Below are 16,208 nucleotides of genomic sequence, written 5' to 3'. Positions count from 1 at the left end.
CGCTGTCAAGTGAACGAAGCTCTTTATGAACTTCCTGTAGAAGTTGCTGAAGCCTAGGAACCTTTCTGTTTTGGGGGGCCTTCCATTCCAGCACTGCCTTCACTTGCCTGGGTCCATGGCCAGTCCTTTGTCTGAAAACCTGTACCCCAGGAACTCGACCTCCCTGGCGTGGAATTGGCATTTTTCCAGCTTGACCCACAACTGATGCTTCTTCAATCTCTGTAGCACCTCCCTGACGTCTCTGATGTGTTGCGTTTCATTCTCCGAATAAATTAAAACGTCATCCAAAAAGGCCACGCAATTCTTGTACAGCAGGGGCCCCAACATATGGTGCATGAAGGATTGAAAGCAGGCGGATCCCGATTGTAATCCAAATGGCATAACTAAATACTCAAGAGCCCCCAGGTAGGTGAACATACATGGTCATTTTCCATTCGTCCCCCTCCCTTATTCTAATCAGATTGTATGCCCCCCCTGAGGTCCAGCTTGGTAAAAATCTTCCCCTGCCTCACACGTGTCAAAATATCATCAATCCTGGGCATTGGGAAGGCCACGGGTTCTGACACCAGGTTTACAGCCCTGTAATCCACGACTAATCTGGGCTGATTGGGGTTCTTTTTTTTGTCTTTTTTTTTTGTCCAGAAAGAACACTAGACTTCCCCCCACTGCCTTCGATTCCCTTATGAAAGTTCTTGTCAATAAACTGCCTCAACCCCTGCATCTCCCAGTCGGACATGGCATACAGCTTACCCACCGGTAACTGGGCCCCTGGAAGCAGGTTGATTTGGCAGTCAAATGGCCTGTGGGGGGCAGTCTGTCTGCTTCTCTCTTGCTGAAGACCTCCTTCAAATCTGCATATTGTGGTGGCACCCACCCTTTTTCCTCCAGGGCCACCCCAGCCACCCTGGCCACAGTCATTCTTGGTTCCTTCCCTCCCAGACAGTGTTCTAAGCAGTAAGCTGACCCAAAGGTGAGCGACCGCTGATGCCATGACACCACTGGGTCATGTAGTGCCACCCAGCTCATTCCCAGTATTATTGGGGGTCCTGCCAGCGTGGCCACGTGAAAGGCAATGGTTTCTGTGTGCCTGGAAACACTCATCCGCATTGGCGGTTTCTGGTGTGTCACTTCGCCCCCAGTAGTTCCCTGCCATCAATGGTGGTCCCCTGCAAGGGGAAATCTAGGGACAACAGGTGGAGCTGGTGCTCCAGGGCGAAGTCTCTACTGAAGAAGTTACATGAGGGCCCAGAATCCAGCAGACCATTCACCTTGACTGGGTGCCCATTTGGGAGTTCTAGCACCACTTCAATGGCTATAGCTGCCTTGGGAGGGTCAGGCTGGGGCACTTCTACTGGTCGCTGGCCTGGCTGCTGCCCCTGCTGGTCGGCAGCCAGGCTTTTTCATTTCCCTGAACCGGCCCCTTCTCCCCCTCCTCATCGTGGTCTGCTGTCCCCATCATGCCTTGCCAGGCCTTTCGTTGGGGACAGACCTTTGCAAAATGTCCTGGCCGCTGACAAAGGAAACACTTTGCCAGGAATGAGAAACAAGCAATGTTAATATTTGTAGATGCGGAAAAGGCCTTTGATAATATATCATGGGACTTTATGTTGAAAAACTTGGACTTTATGGAGGTGGGGAAGGAATTCCTGAATGGAATAAAGGCAATATATACTGAACAAAGAGCTAAATTAATTGTAAACAATGTGACTACGGAAGAAATAGGGATAACCAAAGGTACACGACAAGGGTGTCCACTTTCGCCATTGTTATTCATCATGGTCCTGGAAGTCTTCTTAAACTCTATAAGGGAAAATAAGGAAATAAAAGGGGTAGAATTAGGCCGGAATGAGTATAAGGTTAAAGCCTTTGCCGACGATCTGGTTTTAACGGTGGAAGAACCTTTAGAGAGCACCAAAAATATTCTTGAAGAGGTGGAGAGATTCGGTCAAGTAGCAGGTTTTTAAACTGAATAAGAGAAAGACCAAAATAATTGCTAAGAATATGGATCAAGAAACGATAGAAATAATGCAACAGCAAACAGGAATAGAAGTAGTGAAGAAGGTGAAATATCTTGGTATCTGGTTAACCCCCAAGAGCACTGATTTATATCATAATAATTATATACCAGTGTGGAATGGAATAAAGAAAGATCTGGAGGTGTGGGGACAAATGAAATTATCGATGTGGGGGAGGATTTCAACGATAAAGATGAGCGTTCTGCCAAAATTATTATTTTTGTTTCAGACAATTCCGGTAATCAGAGGGACGGCTATTTTTAAGGAATGGCAAAGAACAATTTCAAGGTATATCTGGCAGGGTAAGAAGCCAAGAATTCAATTTAAGTTATTAACAGATGCGAAAGAAAGAGGTGGCTTCGCCCAGCCAGACCTGAAATTATATTACGAAGCGTCATGTCTCTGTTGGTTAAAGGAATGGATAAAATTAGATAACATGGAGTTGTTAGATTTGGAAGGATTTGATAACAGATTTGGGTGGCACGCATACTTATGGTCTGGAAAGAAGAAAGGTTATCTAGGTTTTGAGAACCACATTTTCCGAAGATCGTTGAAAGAAATTTGGGATAGGTATAAAAACCTACTCGAGCCGAAAATTCCACACTGGTTGTCTCCACTAGAGGTTATGAGTGTCAAAAAAACTAATATGAGGAAAAATTGGATTACATATGGAGAGTTAATTGTTAAGGAAGGGGGGAGATGGAAAATGAAATCCTATGAAGAGGTAAAAGAGCATGTATATGATTGGTTGCATTATTTACAAATAAATGAAATGTTTAAGAAGGATTTTAAAGAACATGGTTATGCAGAGAAAGAATCAAAATTTCAAACAGAAATAATAAATAATGAATATAAAATATTATCTAAAATGTATAAAATTTTGCTAGAATGGCATACAAAAGATGAAGAAGTTAAATCGGTTATGATAAAATGGGCCAGGGACTTTGGATATAATATACAAATGGATGATTGGAGTAAACTATGGAATGAAAATATGAAATTTACTGCATGTACAGCGTTAAAAGAAAACATTATGAAAATGATGTATAGATGGTACATTACACTGGTGAAACTTGCAAAAATGTATAAAACATGTAAGAAATGTTGGAAATGTAAAGAAAAGGATGGTACTTTATATCATATGTGGTGGGAATGTAAAAAAGTGAAGAGCTTCTGGGAACTGATCTATAATGAATTGAAGAAAATGTTGAAATATACATTTGTTAAGAAACCAGAGGCTTTTCTTTTAGGAATTACAGGAAACGAAATAAATAGAAAGGACTGTAAACTATTTCAATATGCAGTAACAGCGGTGAGAATATTGCTGGCCCAGAATTGGAAACAGGAACAAGTACCAACACTAGAGGAGAATGAAGCTGATGGACTATGCAGAACTGGATAAACTGACAGGAAAGGTCAGATATCTACGAGATTAAAAGTTTATCGAGGACTGGGGAAAGCTGGTGGATTATTGGGAAGGTATAAGTGACAGAGAAATAATGTTAGTGGCATTTAAAGAAGCTCTGTAAAAGTCAAAGAAATATTGCAAAAAATATTTGCCGTGGTGGTCAGACCCTGATTTCCCTGGAGCAAATTCCTCCCGATCAGAGGAATTCCGCCATTGCCAGAGGCACCAACCCGGACGTCCTAGGGATGGCATTTTGTGACAAACTGGTGTTACAACTATCTATTTAACCACCACAGTGCCAGGCACTCTTGGAGACTGGGAAAACATGATGGCCATTGCAAAAAAGTGAAAGCTTTGAGAGTGTTTTTCAGAAGCAGATGGAAAGGCTCCTCTACAGGTTCTGCTGGAACATCAATGGTGAACTGAGTCTGATTCCAGCTTGAGAATATTTATACAAACTTTTTCTCTATCTTGCATGTGTGTACCAATTGCCCAAATTTCAAGAGATTTGCTGCAGTCCATCTAAAGCTGTGTTGCAGTCGAGAAATTTCGAGAGATTTGCTGCAGTCCATCTAAAGCTGTGTTGGAACCAAGCAAGCAGTATTCTGAATGGAGTTGCTTGCTCAGGTCCTTCTCTAGAACAGGATGTGCATATGTTGTAGTATCTGTCAATCCATGCGTTGCAAATAATTGGTTGAGGGCTGTGATTGTTGGAACAGATGTTTGTGATTATTGGATTATTGGATTCTGAGTGGAAGAACAACAGGCAAGAAGTAATTTCCTTGTAATGGTCCTACAAAATCAATATGAATTCGTGATCATTCGTGATCAGGCAAGAAGTAATTTCCCTGCAGTAGGCGTGGGAGGATCCATCTCCGCTTTCAAATATAAAAACTGCCTCTGCCTCTTCTATGTTTTTAAGGGTGTGGATGAGTGAATCTTATCTGTTTGGGTTTCCTCTTAGTTTCTCACATTTCCAGTGTTCTTTTTGGTTCACCGTATTTCTGTACCAGTTTGTGGAGAAGAAGAGTAAAAAATCATGAAAAATTGTCTACATTTTAGTGTACATTTCTGTTGATATACAAATAATGCTTAATACAAAGATGCTTAATATATACACACAATATTTTTGTTAATATACACGTAATCTGAAGATGTGTGAATTTTGATGGATGAACTGCAGCTGTGTTTCTGTTCACATACCGTTTAAGGAAGTTGAAATTAAGTGGACTTGCATTAAAGCATTAATCAGATTACTCCCCATGCCTGCTCTGGAGTATTATTACAGTCTGCCTGGCAACTAAAGCTGATGGATAAAGGACATCAGGAAACCAATATCTATCGGCCAGGAATGTTTGTATGGGCTTTGAAACATCTATCACCCCAACATATGAAGTCAGTATCATTTATCAGGAAACACAGCTGAGATTTGCCATCATTTCAAATAAAAAACCCTGCAACCATAAAATAAACTGCGCTTTCACAATCTCTCTTTTTTTAAAAAAAAAAATTATTATTAAGTTTTCCATTTTAACAATCCAATCAAATCACATTAAATATTCCAAATTATACAAATATATATCATAAAGTCCAAATATTTTGCCAAATTATATTTTTTTTGTTGGGGGTTCCCATGCTTCAAATTCAGTAGGGTCCAATCATCTCATATTTCTACTTCTTTGAGTGTCCACTAGTCCCTTCTTTAAATCTTCTTGTTATTATCCTTCTTCTTTCATAGCCTCTGAGTTGTTTCCACAGGTGAGCTGAAATGATCAATATTATACTTCTGTGTGAACTTTGTATGACTCTCCACCCCTTTTCTTTTGCAGCCGGTAAGTCTTTTATTTGCAGTATGTCCTCACGCGCTAGTATTTATGCCGAATCCATCCAAAAGTCCTTCTCGGATGGCAGACGCCATCTTATCTCAGTTCTGATGAAATAGAATCTAGGCGTTTGCTTATTAATTTTCTCAGACAGGTTGCAGCAAACATTAGTCTTTCCAGGGAAGATTTGCCAAATCGAACTTGAGATGCAGATATAATAACAAAGTAAGAGCTCGCCTCCCCCTATGACTATTAATCTCTGCAGCGCAGTCTGTCTCGTAATGGCGGATCCCGATTAAGTTGTGCGTCACAAGAAAGTCTTTTATCTTCTTCCAAATATTTCAAGAAACAAAGGCTTTACTTAATATTATTATTTCCACACATTTTATGTTTTCCAATCTCACTTGCTATATGTAGTAAAAGACGGTTCTTCTGGAGGGTGGTGGGTTTGTTAGGTAGTATCGTAGTAAGAAAACAAAAAGTTTTATCCCCCCTTCTTTCCTTTCCGTTTCAACATACCGGCTTAGCTGCTGTTCTTTGATGTTATCTTTCTTCCAATCCGTCACTCTTAGCACCTCAGTGGCTGGCTTAATTAGCAGATAAAATACCCTTTCTTTGCTCGAAGCATGTCCATAAATCTTATCCAATCTTTTATTTTAAGAAATGGAACTTGGAGTGCACATGGAGACAGTGTCCAGGAGATCCGAGCTCACTCGAGGGCTTTCCACCCAGTGCCCCCACCCCCTCCTTCTTTTCGAACTCGGGGGTGGTTTGTGGGCAGCTGCGGATGAGACTGCATATTCCCTTCCACCGGGAAGAAACCTGGGAGGCTGATGACTCCCATCTCAAGCCCTTAATTACCTTGTGTGAGCTGAAGAGATGGTATTGTCGGCCATCTTCCATGGCGCCCCTAGCAGAGCCCGGTGCTTTAAGAACCTCAGGGGTATTGTATAAAAAAAACACCCTGTGAGTTTGTGGGGGGAAAGCTGAGGTATGGGAGGTAGACAAAATTGTGGAGCTGCCCAAGCCCAAGACATTGAAAGCAGTTTGCAGGATAAATTTGGACAGCTTAGCAAGTAGAACATAGGAAGCCATCAAGTGCATTTTCTATGCAAAGGTATTCCTGAAAACATTAGCTTTAGATGATAAACAAAAACAAAATGAGCCATTTCTGCATGTGGCACTGTTTACTGGGAAATAGCTTTCATGGAATTCTGGCTGAAATGACTGGGAGCTGTCCATCTTGATGTGGACTCTGAAAATCCTTCAAAATCTTTGAAGGGTGGTAATTATTGCTGCCAATATATTGGATTTGAAAGTTTATTCTTGGGCTTGAGTCATATTTGATCTCAGATATGCTGTGTGCAAATGAAAAAGGTTGCTACTTTTCTTGGACAGATTTCTAAAACAACCAGTGCTAATTATTTAGTCAGTTTAATAATAATAATAATAATAATAATAATAATAATAATAATAATTTATTTATATCCCACCCACTCTGTGCGGCTTCCAAACGAATATTAAAAATAATACAGCATCAGACATTAAAAACTTCCCTAAAAAGGGCCGCATTCAGTTGACTTTTAAAAGCGAAATAGTTGTTTATTGCCTTGACATCTGCTGGGAGGGCATTCCACAGGGCAGGAACCACTACCGAGAAGGCCCTCTGTCTGTTCCCTGTAACCTCACTTCTCGCAGTGAGAAGAGTTAAAGTGGGCATTATCGGGGTGTAAGTGAGTGCAGGCATGTGCGTGAAACAAGTTATTCCCCTGTTGTTCTTTTATGCCTTGATGCTCCTGTGTTATCATTCTTTTCTTGCATAACTTGCCAGGAATGATTTACTAAGAAGGAGCCATCGATTTACTCAAACTCTTATTAGTTAACAGAATTCTATAAAGCAGTTTCCTTGAGAGCTCTGAACGTGAGCCTTGAAAAGCTGAAATACTCCAAGCTGTAGAAGAGATCGGTCTCTCCCTCTCTCTTGCACACTTTTTAACTCTAAAAACAAAAGGTAGGTAAGTTTTCTTGTAAATTAAACTTTCCAGGGAAAAGCAGGACTACTGAATGACAAACAACTAATCTACTCTTTCTTGCAAGAGTTCTGAGGGGCAATAAGGTATTTCATCAGATGCATGGAAACTCTCGTCACAGTTCATATTCTTTTATAGTGTCAGAGTGCAACATTTGTGCTACTAGAGATTAATAGTTATTTTGAGGGGACTGAATGTGAATTTTCATTAGGCAAGTGGAACCCAGTTCATTCGGCATCGGATACAACCCTTAATTTATATATTGGAAAATATATTTTGTACATAAAATGTTTTCCACTAAACGATTGTTGCATTTCTTAGCGTTGAAACACAAGACTTATATAGAGAATTAAAGTGATTTTCAGGCTTCATGGCACTTTATTTCTTTATCACTTTTAAGCCATGGATTTTATTTTTATTTAAATGTTTATAAAGCACCCATTCATCTATAATAACACAAGGTAGTATATCTCGATGTCATGCATCATATTCTATATTATGGCCTGAAATGTCCCAACAGGTGTAAAAGACAAGCAACACACTGGCGACAACTTTGGTTTCCTCAGCACCCAACGGAGCCTTGAACTTTCTCCCAGAACAATTCCCCGCCTCCTTATACCATGCACTGAGCCCACCCTTGCAAGTGCCTTCCTTGTCAGATGCTACGTGGGAGGAGAGAAATTGGCGCAGGGAGGAGGCAAAAAAAGAAGAAAGATCTGTCTTGGCAGTGGTGTATCAGTATGGGAACGCCTGCCCTAGAGGGCCCATTGTATGTCTAGCCAACTCTCTGTATTATCATAGATGAAGCTGAGGGCAGCATTCCCTCCATGGAACGTCCTTGGGCACCACATTCCAGCAGCAGTTTCAGCCAGAGCTGGCAATGGAAGCCAGATGGGCGGTGAAGAATACCTTTCTCTTTGCCACCCTGTGGTCCCCAGGCACACCTATGGTTTGGTCCCAGGAGGCCCAGAAAATACGTCACCCAATTTCTTGAAGCTGATCAAGAACCCAGGAGGAACTGGGCAAGAGTTGCCAACAGATTCCATCTTTCATTTCCCCTGGAACCATTTGCAGGGAGCAGTTTTTTGCTTCCTTCCCACCTCCCCTGAGTACAAGAATTAGTGTCAGGATAGCAGCACTGACCAAACTATGATGCCAGGCAGCATAAAGTGAGGCCAAGGGCTGCTATTTTGCCTGCTGCATACATGCACTTGAGAAATAACTATATCAGGGTGAGAGAGAAAAGCCTTATTGTGTAGGGCAAAGCCAGCTTTGAGTTGAAAGCAGACCATTTTAAAAAACACTTAAAGCAGGGGGAAAATAATGCTTTGTTGCCTCAGTGATGGGTCAAGTCTCTGTTCTTTAAATGATGGACCTTTATGTTGCTCACCTGTGATGGAAGAGAAGCATGGGATTCTGCTATGGGGTCTGCAAGAGGAGTAGGATTTCACAAAATGACACCTCTATTTCTTTGTGATTCCCCATTGTCGTATAATAGAGAGAACTATTTTCTTCTCTTTATTCTTAGGCAGGCAATGCAACCAGACGAGAAATACCTTTTCGCATACAAAGGATTTTATTTCCAGCCAGTATTTACTTCAGCGGAGTACTTAGATTCCCTGGAGGGTTTTGAAATAAGAGACAGTGATGTATTTATAGTCACTTATCCAAAATCAGGTAAGAGTACCTTTTCGTAGGTTGAACCATCATTTCAATTCAACCCTGTTCGATACCCACATATATCTACATAGTATCTGTATTATCCTAACACAAGATTAAAACCAAATGCAAAATTGAGGTCAATGTGGGTAGTATGGAACTTACCTGGTTACATAAAGGTGAACTGGGCCATGTTCTGATTTGTTTTTTAAAAAGAGATGAAATAATGTGTTTTCCACCACTCTCACCATGTTTGAGGTTTTGAAAACAACATAAATAGACATCAAAAACATTCAAATGCTTTGCCAATCATGGGGGGGGGGTCCGTATCCAATGCAGTTGTGCCCTACATGCAATAACTTCCACTTCCACACCAGAACTTCCTTCACTCTTCTCTCCCCTTGTGTCCCCAGTGTTCCCCAAATCTGCCTTGGAGGGTTGGTGGGGTGGGGAGGACACAATAACTGGGAGTGGGAGAGTAGAGAGAGGGGAAGTTCTGCATTGTATAGGCATTTAGGACTTGGGTGACATGTAGAAAGGATTCTGCAACTGCCTTTTGCCTATTATGTTTGTCCCACTGGCCATTTGTCAATATTCCTGTTCCTAGAATGCATTGATTGCATTGGCAACCCGTGCAGCCAGGTCCCTAAATCTGCCTCTGCTTGCTTTGTTGATTCCCTTCCTCTCTCTCATTTCTGGCCCAGATCTCCCATTAGGTCCAGTCGTGGATGACTCTGGTTTTTCTCGCTCTATAGGCCGAGGGAGCCGGCGTTTGTCCGCAGACAGTTTCTGGGTCATGTGGCCAGCATGACTACCATAGATTCCGGTATATTAGGCGACTGGGCATATTAGACGACCCCCCCAAATTGGCAGCTGCAATTTCAGGGTTCGTCTTATACATCCAGTTGCTTAATACGCTGGGCAGCTCTTCGCCAGGAGAAAGCCACCCGGCGCTGAGCAGAGCCCGCCACCAGCTGCTGCTGCTTCCGAAGCAATGGGGGGGGGGGCAGGCTCCGCGCCAGGCAGTCCTCTCCCACTGCGAAGCCCGCCGTACGACGCCAGTACCGGGCGTATAATATGACCCAAGACGTTTTAACCTCTTTTCCACGGTTAAAAAGTCTTCTTACACGTGGGAATCTACGGCAAGTCGCTTCTGGAGAACCAGAGCGGCTCACAGAAATGCCGTTTACCTTCCCGCCAGAGCGGTACCTATTTATCTACTTGCAGTTTTATGTGTTTTCGAACTGCTAGGTGGGCACGAGCTGGGACTGAGCAATGGGAGCTCACCCCGTCGTGGGGATTCGAACCACGACCTTCTGATCGGCAAGCCCTAGGCTCTGTGGTTTAGACCATGGCACCACCCATGTCCCCATATGAATGAAATTAAGTATGCTTATTCTCGTTTATAGGCACAATATGGACCCAAAATATTTTGAGCTTGATTTATCATGAAGGTCACCGAGATGGAACTGAAAAAGTCGACTTACTAGACAGGGCTCCATGGCTGGAGTACAATATCCGCAATGTGGATTATGTCAGTCGTCCATCACCTCGCCTCTTTGTTTCCCATCTACCCTACTATTTAGTACCCAAAGGGTTAAAGAACAGAAGAGCAAAAGTAGGAAACAGCACATTTATTATTTGATCATATTCAATGTTTGTCTTGCCTTCTTTAAATGAACATCTCAGATTCTGTTAACATTTCTCCGTTTTTGAGGGAAGTTCATCCAGCTGCAATTCCTTTGTCCATATGAATGAATAATGCTCTGTGCACCCTGAGCTTGAAATAATTCCCATGACTCCTAAACAGCACAGAGTTTATGCTCCACCATAGTAAAAGTCCTGGAGGGTGTTAAGAATAAAACAGGTTCTTTTATCTGAGATTCAGTGCACTTCAGGCAGAACACAAGTAAGCAGTCAGACAACCAATATATTGGGATTTCTACATAACATTGCTTTATTGATTAACAAGCAGAACACATAACAAGATAAGGGAACATGCACTCAGTCTCTCACACAATCACACATACACTCACCACTCTTCTGGATTGGGTGGGCAGACAGCGGGATCCTGGCTGCATCCAACACACCAACCCTCCTGAAAAGCCTGATCTTATATAGTCCTTTTTGATGCACATCTGAATATTGGCATTTCTCATTGCCTTTGACATGTTCTTGGCAGTCCTCCACCCTTAGCATGTTCTTGGCATATCACAACTCTCATGGTTTGCACCTGGTCTTCTGTAACTTTCGGCACAGTACGATACTCATTGTTTGTAACTAGCATTGCACAGCCAGTCTTTCCACTTCCTTGCAGGTACAGTACTTTTGCCAGAACATGCACATTCCATTCGCTCTTTGATCAGCACGATTTGTGAATAGTTCATCAACAGCATCCATTTTATGTGGTGGTCTTCAGCCCATTCAAAACATGGCATTTGTTGTACAAGTACTTGGAGCTCGCCAAGCTGACAGATGCAATACGAGATAAACCTAAAAAGATGATGAAGATGAATGGGAATGTATAAATAATTATCTAGGGGATAAGGTTTCAACAAGAAAGACCTGGTTATGTTTAGAATGATACCGCATAGAGAAATGTTCCCTGATACCAAAATGAGGGATTCCTTGGAATGCAGATAGAGAGAATTGATAAGAATAATGATCTGTTGTGACCTTGATGAGCCTTTCTGTGTTCTGGCTCTTCTTCTTCTTCTTCTTCTTCTTCTTCTTCTTCTTCTTCTTCTTCTTCTTCTTCTTCCCTTTCCCTTTTCCCTTTTCCTTTTTTTCTCATCCTTCTTCTTATGTTTTATGCCATGTACTTTGATATTTTTTGTTGTTTTTTAGCTTTTTCATTATTATCATTATTAAGTAATTTTCTTTTGTAATTTTGGTTGTCTATATTTATATGTATTTTTTTTAAAAAAAATGGCATTCGTTACAAGGGTGCCATCCAATACACTTGATAAGAATAAGCTCATTCGACACCATAGGATTGCACTGTGCATGTGACATTCATGCTGCAAAAGAGGGTGAGGCTGCCAGGGCTGTAAAGCAACTTGGAAGCACCAAGAATCCACAAGAAGAGATATCTGAGATCCATCCATTTATTATTTAAGAAATCAAAAGAATTTGTTGTTATTCCTGCAGGTTGTTTATGTGTCCAGAAACCCAAAGGATGTCTTGGTTTCCTTTTACCATTTTTCCAAAACTATAGTCAAATTAGAAGAAGTAGAAGATTTTGGAATTTTCATGGAGAGGTTTTTGGCAGGGAAGGGTAAGGATGAATTGCTGCTCTAAAATGAATCACTCTTGTCCCTTCATCTTTATCCTTTGACAACAGATTAAAGAATTTCTCTCTGTGTTAAGGAACCTTTTCAGAATGCCATGTCTGATGCCATAGGTTACTCTGAGGAAATTCCACATCCATGCATCACAAAGCGTCTCCAACTGAGATTCCAACTACACCATTTTATGCCACTGATGACTGGTGTCCATTGATGCCGAAGGGAGGGTATAGATCTGGCTAACTACCAAAGGAAATCAGGTGGATTTGAATGCTGTCTGCATCAGGATGCAGCAGCTACACATCATTACAAGGTGGAGACCTAATCCTTAATCAAGTGGAGAGATTTGTGTCAAGTTAAGTCAGAAACCCAGACAGTGTCTCCAAATATTGCAAGTATTAACTTCCACACCATATAAGGAAACTGCCAGCGTGGGAAGTAAGGGGGCTGGAGGAAGCCTAGACTGATCTCAGCCCACCCATCACTCTTCCATCACATTGCCTGGAAGCACAGCAGGGAGCCTTAAAGTGCAGAACTCTTCTGCAAATTTTTTCTCTGAGAAAGTGTTTGATGAAGGTGGATGGTTTTAATTCAGCTTCTGTTTAATGGTTTGTTCCACTGCTGGTTCTTAAAATGATTTCTTTAAATTGTTTTAATGGACTTTATATGTTCGTACTGCTTCTCTCTGAATGTTGTTTTTTTAAAAAAATCTGATCTACATTTTATGCCAAATCAACTTCTCTCACATCAGTACTTGCAAGTTTATGGCTGGACCATGTAGAAGGCTGGTACTCTCACAAGGATGGCTTCAATATTCTGTTTCTTACCTATGAGGAAATGAAGAAGGTAAGTTATCAAAATGCTATCCGGTCTAATATTAAACATCCATCAAAACTCTCCTTTACAAAATGGAGGAAGGAAGCAATTTGATTATTCAAGTGCCCTCAGCTGCTTCTTCCCCTGCTAGTCTCGCTTCCTTTCCTAAAGATTTTTCAAAGCCGAGCAGGCCATGGATTCGGGTGCAGCTTTCAGACCCTAGACTGCAAAAAATGCACTGTAACCATTTCCCCTGAGGGATTATGGGGCTATAAATAAAGTGTCATGATCCCAAGCAAGATATGTCATTTCACAGGCCCTCTGATGCTGAGGAGAGATGTCACAGAACCCCCTTTGTGTCTGCAACAGGGACATTTAGTTATTTACTTGTGGACTCAGAGCCAGTGGCATAGCGTGGGTTGTCAGCACCCGGGGCAAGGCAAGTAATTTATGCCCCCTAACCCATGGATTTGCGCCCCCTAACCTGTGGATTTGCGCCCCCTAACCCTAACACCCAGATGTTGCGCCTGGTGCGGCCGGCCCCCACTGCACCCCCCACGCTACTCCACTGCTCAGAGCTGCCCCGGAATATAAAGCATTCTGCATGGCTCATGGGATAAAAGCAACAATGAAAGTATAATGCAATTGCAATTATTCCAAACTAGGCAAAGAAAGATGCAGGCTGCTTGTTTTCCCTGCTTGTAATCCTGCCTATTCCATGAGTTTTAGTCTCCAGGCTGTCAGGTTTCTCTATTGTGGATGGCCTGACATTAAAACCACGTTCCATTTCAGGATCTGAGAAGCTGTGTATTGAAATTATGCAACTTCCTGGGAAAGAGACTGACGGAAAAGGAGGTGGATGTTGTTGTGGATCAGGCTACATTTAATAAAATGAAAGCAGATCCCAGGGCAAACTATGAGTTCTCTCCACCAGATCTCATGGACCACAGCAAAGGACATTTTCTTCGCAAAGGTAAGTTAATGGTAGAAAAACTGATTTGGTGCTGCTTGTAGAATCCCCTACAGATTCACCTGATATTTACACTGATATGTGATAACTACCAAGTAATGGTGATTTTATTTTCCAGGCTTCATGAAACTCTCAGTTTCTGTCATTTCCTAATTTTAGAGTTGTTCTATGTACTTTCCCTGTTGTTTTTTCCTTGTTTAAATAGGAGGTTTTCTTCACAAAGGTAAGTTAATGGTAGATCAAACTGACTTGGTGCTGCTTGCAGAATTCCTGACATATTCACCTGACAAGTGCATCTAGGGATGGAATATATCTGGAGTTATGGATATTTATTTGACCACCACAATGCACGTTCTTTCTGTCTGCTTCCTGGGCCAGGCACTGTTGGAGACTGGAAGAACATGATGACAGTCGCACAAAGTGAAAGGTTTGACAGCGTTTTTAAGGAGAGAATGGAAAAGCTGCCCATCAAGTTCTGCTGCGACATCCATGAGGAATCATGAGTCTGCCTTTAGCTTGGAAGGAGGAATTAAAGTGTATGCATTTAATCCAGCCCTATTTGTAAGATTCAGCAGAATATTCTCATGTGGCTTAATAGCTTCCTAATGTTCAAATATGTGCATTAATTATTTAAAAACACCACAATAAAATTACATTTGTACTGTCCGCTTCTTCTCTATCTACACTCCAACATGTCCTAATTTCTGACCCCATATGCAAATGTTAAGGAATCTATTGGGATTAGTAATTGTGTTTTAATTTGGCAGTGTTATAATGAGGTTACCATTGGATTATTTACAGATAGGTAGCCGTGTTGGTCTGCCATAGTCAAAACAAAACAAATTCCTTTTTTTAAAAAAATATTTTTTATTAATTTTACAACATAAACAAAAAAAAACAGACAAACATAACACGACTTCCCCAAACCTCCCCTTCACTGCATCCTTATTTTAAAATTTTTTAGCAATCCTTCATCCCTTTTTATATTTAATTCTCTTTAAAGTTTTTTTTTAAATTTCAATTTTTACAGCTGTAATTCTTTATATCCAATCCCTTGACATCTTAACATTCCGAAATTTTACAACAATTTTTAAGATAGATTTTGAATTTTTTCCAGTCTTCTTCCACTGTCTCGCTCCTCTGGTCACGGATTCTGCCGGTCATCTCTGCCAGTCCCATAAATTCAGTCACCTTGGTCTGCCATTCTTCCAGAGTAGGTAATTCTTTAGTCTTCCAATACTTCGCCAAAAGAATTCTTGCTGCTGTTGTTGCGTACATAAAGAATGTTCTATCTTTCTTTGGAACCATTTGGCCTACCATGCCCAGGAGAAAAGCCTCTGATTTCTTTACAAATGTCCACTTAAGGATTTTCTTAATTTCATTATAGATCATTTCCCAGTAGGCCTTAATCTTCGGGCAGGTCCACCAAAGATGATAAAAAGTTCCTTCGCATTCATTACACTTCCAGCAATTGTTATTGGGCAGATGATATATCTTTGCAAGCTTGACTGGGGTCATGTACCACCTATAGATCATTTTCATTATATTCTCTTTCAAGGCACTACATGCCGTAAATTTAATACCTGTGGTCCATAACTGCTCCCAGTCAGCAAACATAATATCATGACCAATATCTTGTGCCCACTTAATCATAGCTGATTTAACCGTTTCATCCTGTGTGTTCCATTTTAGCAGCAGATTATACATTCTAGACAAATTCTTAGTATTGGGTTCTAGCAATTCTGTTTCTAACTTTGACCTCTCCTTCTGAAATCCTAGTTTCCTGTCCTGCTTAAAGGTTTCATTAATCTGGTAATAATGTAACCAGTCTCGGACTTTAGGTTTCAATTTCTCAAAACTCTGTAGTTTCAGCTTTTCACCATCATATTCTATAATTTCACAATATTTTGGCCAATCTGAGTCCATGTTCAGTCTTTTTACCGCCTTGGCTTCCATTGGTGACAACCACCTGGGGGTTTTGCTCTCTAACAAATCTTTATATCGATTCCATACATTATACAGTGCTTTCCTGACAATATGGTTTTTAAAGTTTCTATGTACCTTTACCTTGTCATACCATAAATATGCATGCCAACCAAAGTTATTATCATAACCTTCCAGATCCAGAATATCTGTATTCTCAAGAAGTAGCCATGGTTTCAGCCAGCAAAAAGCTGCTGCTTCATAGTAAAGTTTTAAG

The 16,208-nt window shown here is 41.2% G+C and overlaps 1 protein-coding gene across 2 annotated transcripts; it reads left to right on the top strand.

Annotated features, from left to right (window-relative positions):
* The first annotated feature begins 7,146 nt into the window (after nucleotides 1-7,146).
* On the top strand, nucleotides 7,147-14,674 carry LOC309338797 (amine sulfotransferase-like). 2 transcript variants are annotated; one of them, XM_081856258.1, is made up of 7 exons: nucleotides 7,147-7,257; nucleotides 8,809-8,953; nucleotides 10,345-10,553; nucleotides 12,086-12,212; nucleotides 12,974-13,068; nucleotides 13,831-14,011; nucleotides 14,387-14,674. In XM_081856258.1, exons 2-7 carry the CDS (start codon nucleotides 8,812-8,814, stop codon nucleotides 14,509-14,511), a joined length of 879 nt encoding a protein of 292 aa, XP_081712384.1. In that variant the 5' UTR covers nucleotides 7,147-7,257; nucleotides 8,809-8,811; the 3' UTR covers nucleotides 14,512-14,674. The 2 variants fall into 2 exon arrangements, with proteins under 2 accessions (XP_081712384.1, XP_081712383.1); XM_081856257.1 differs by having other exon boundaries at nucleotides 7,151-7,257; nucleotides 8,805-8,953.
* Nucleotides 14,675-16,208: the final 1,534 nt, after the last annotated feature.

This window comes from Podarcis erhardii (assembly GCF_964252035.2).
Source record: "Podarcis erhardii genome assembly, chromosome: 3".
Taxonomy (NCBI): domain Eukaryota; kingdom Metazoa; phylum Chordata; class Lepidosauria; order Squamata; family Lacertidae; genus Podarcis; species Podarcis erhardii.
Note: the sequence above shows the minus strand (reverse complement) of the source record. Positions and strands in the feature narration are given on the sequence as shown.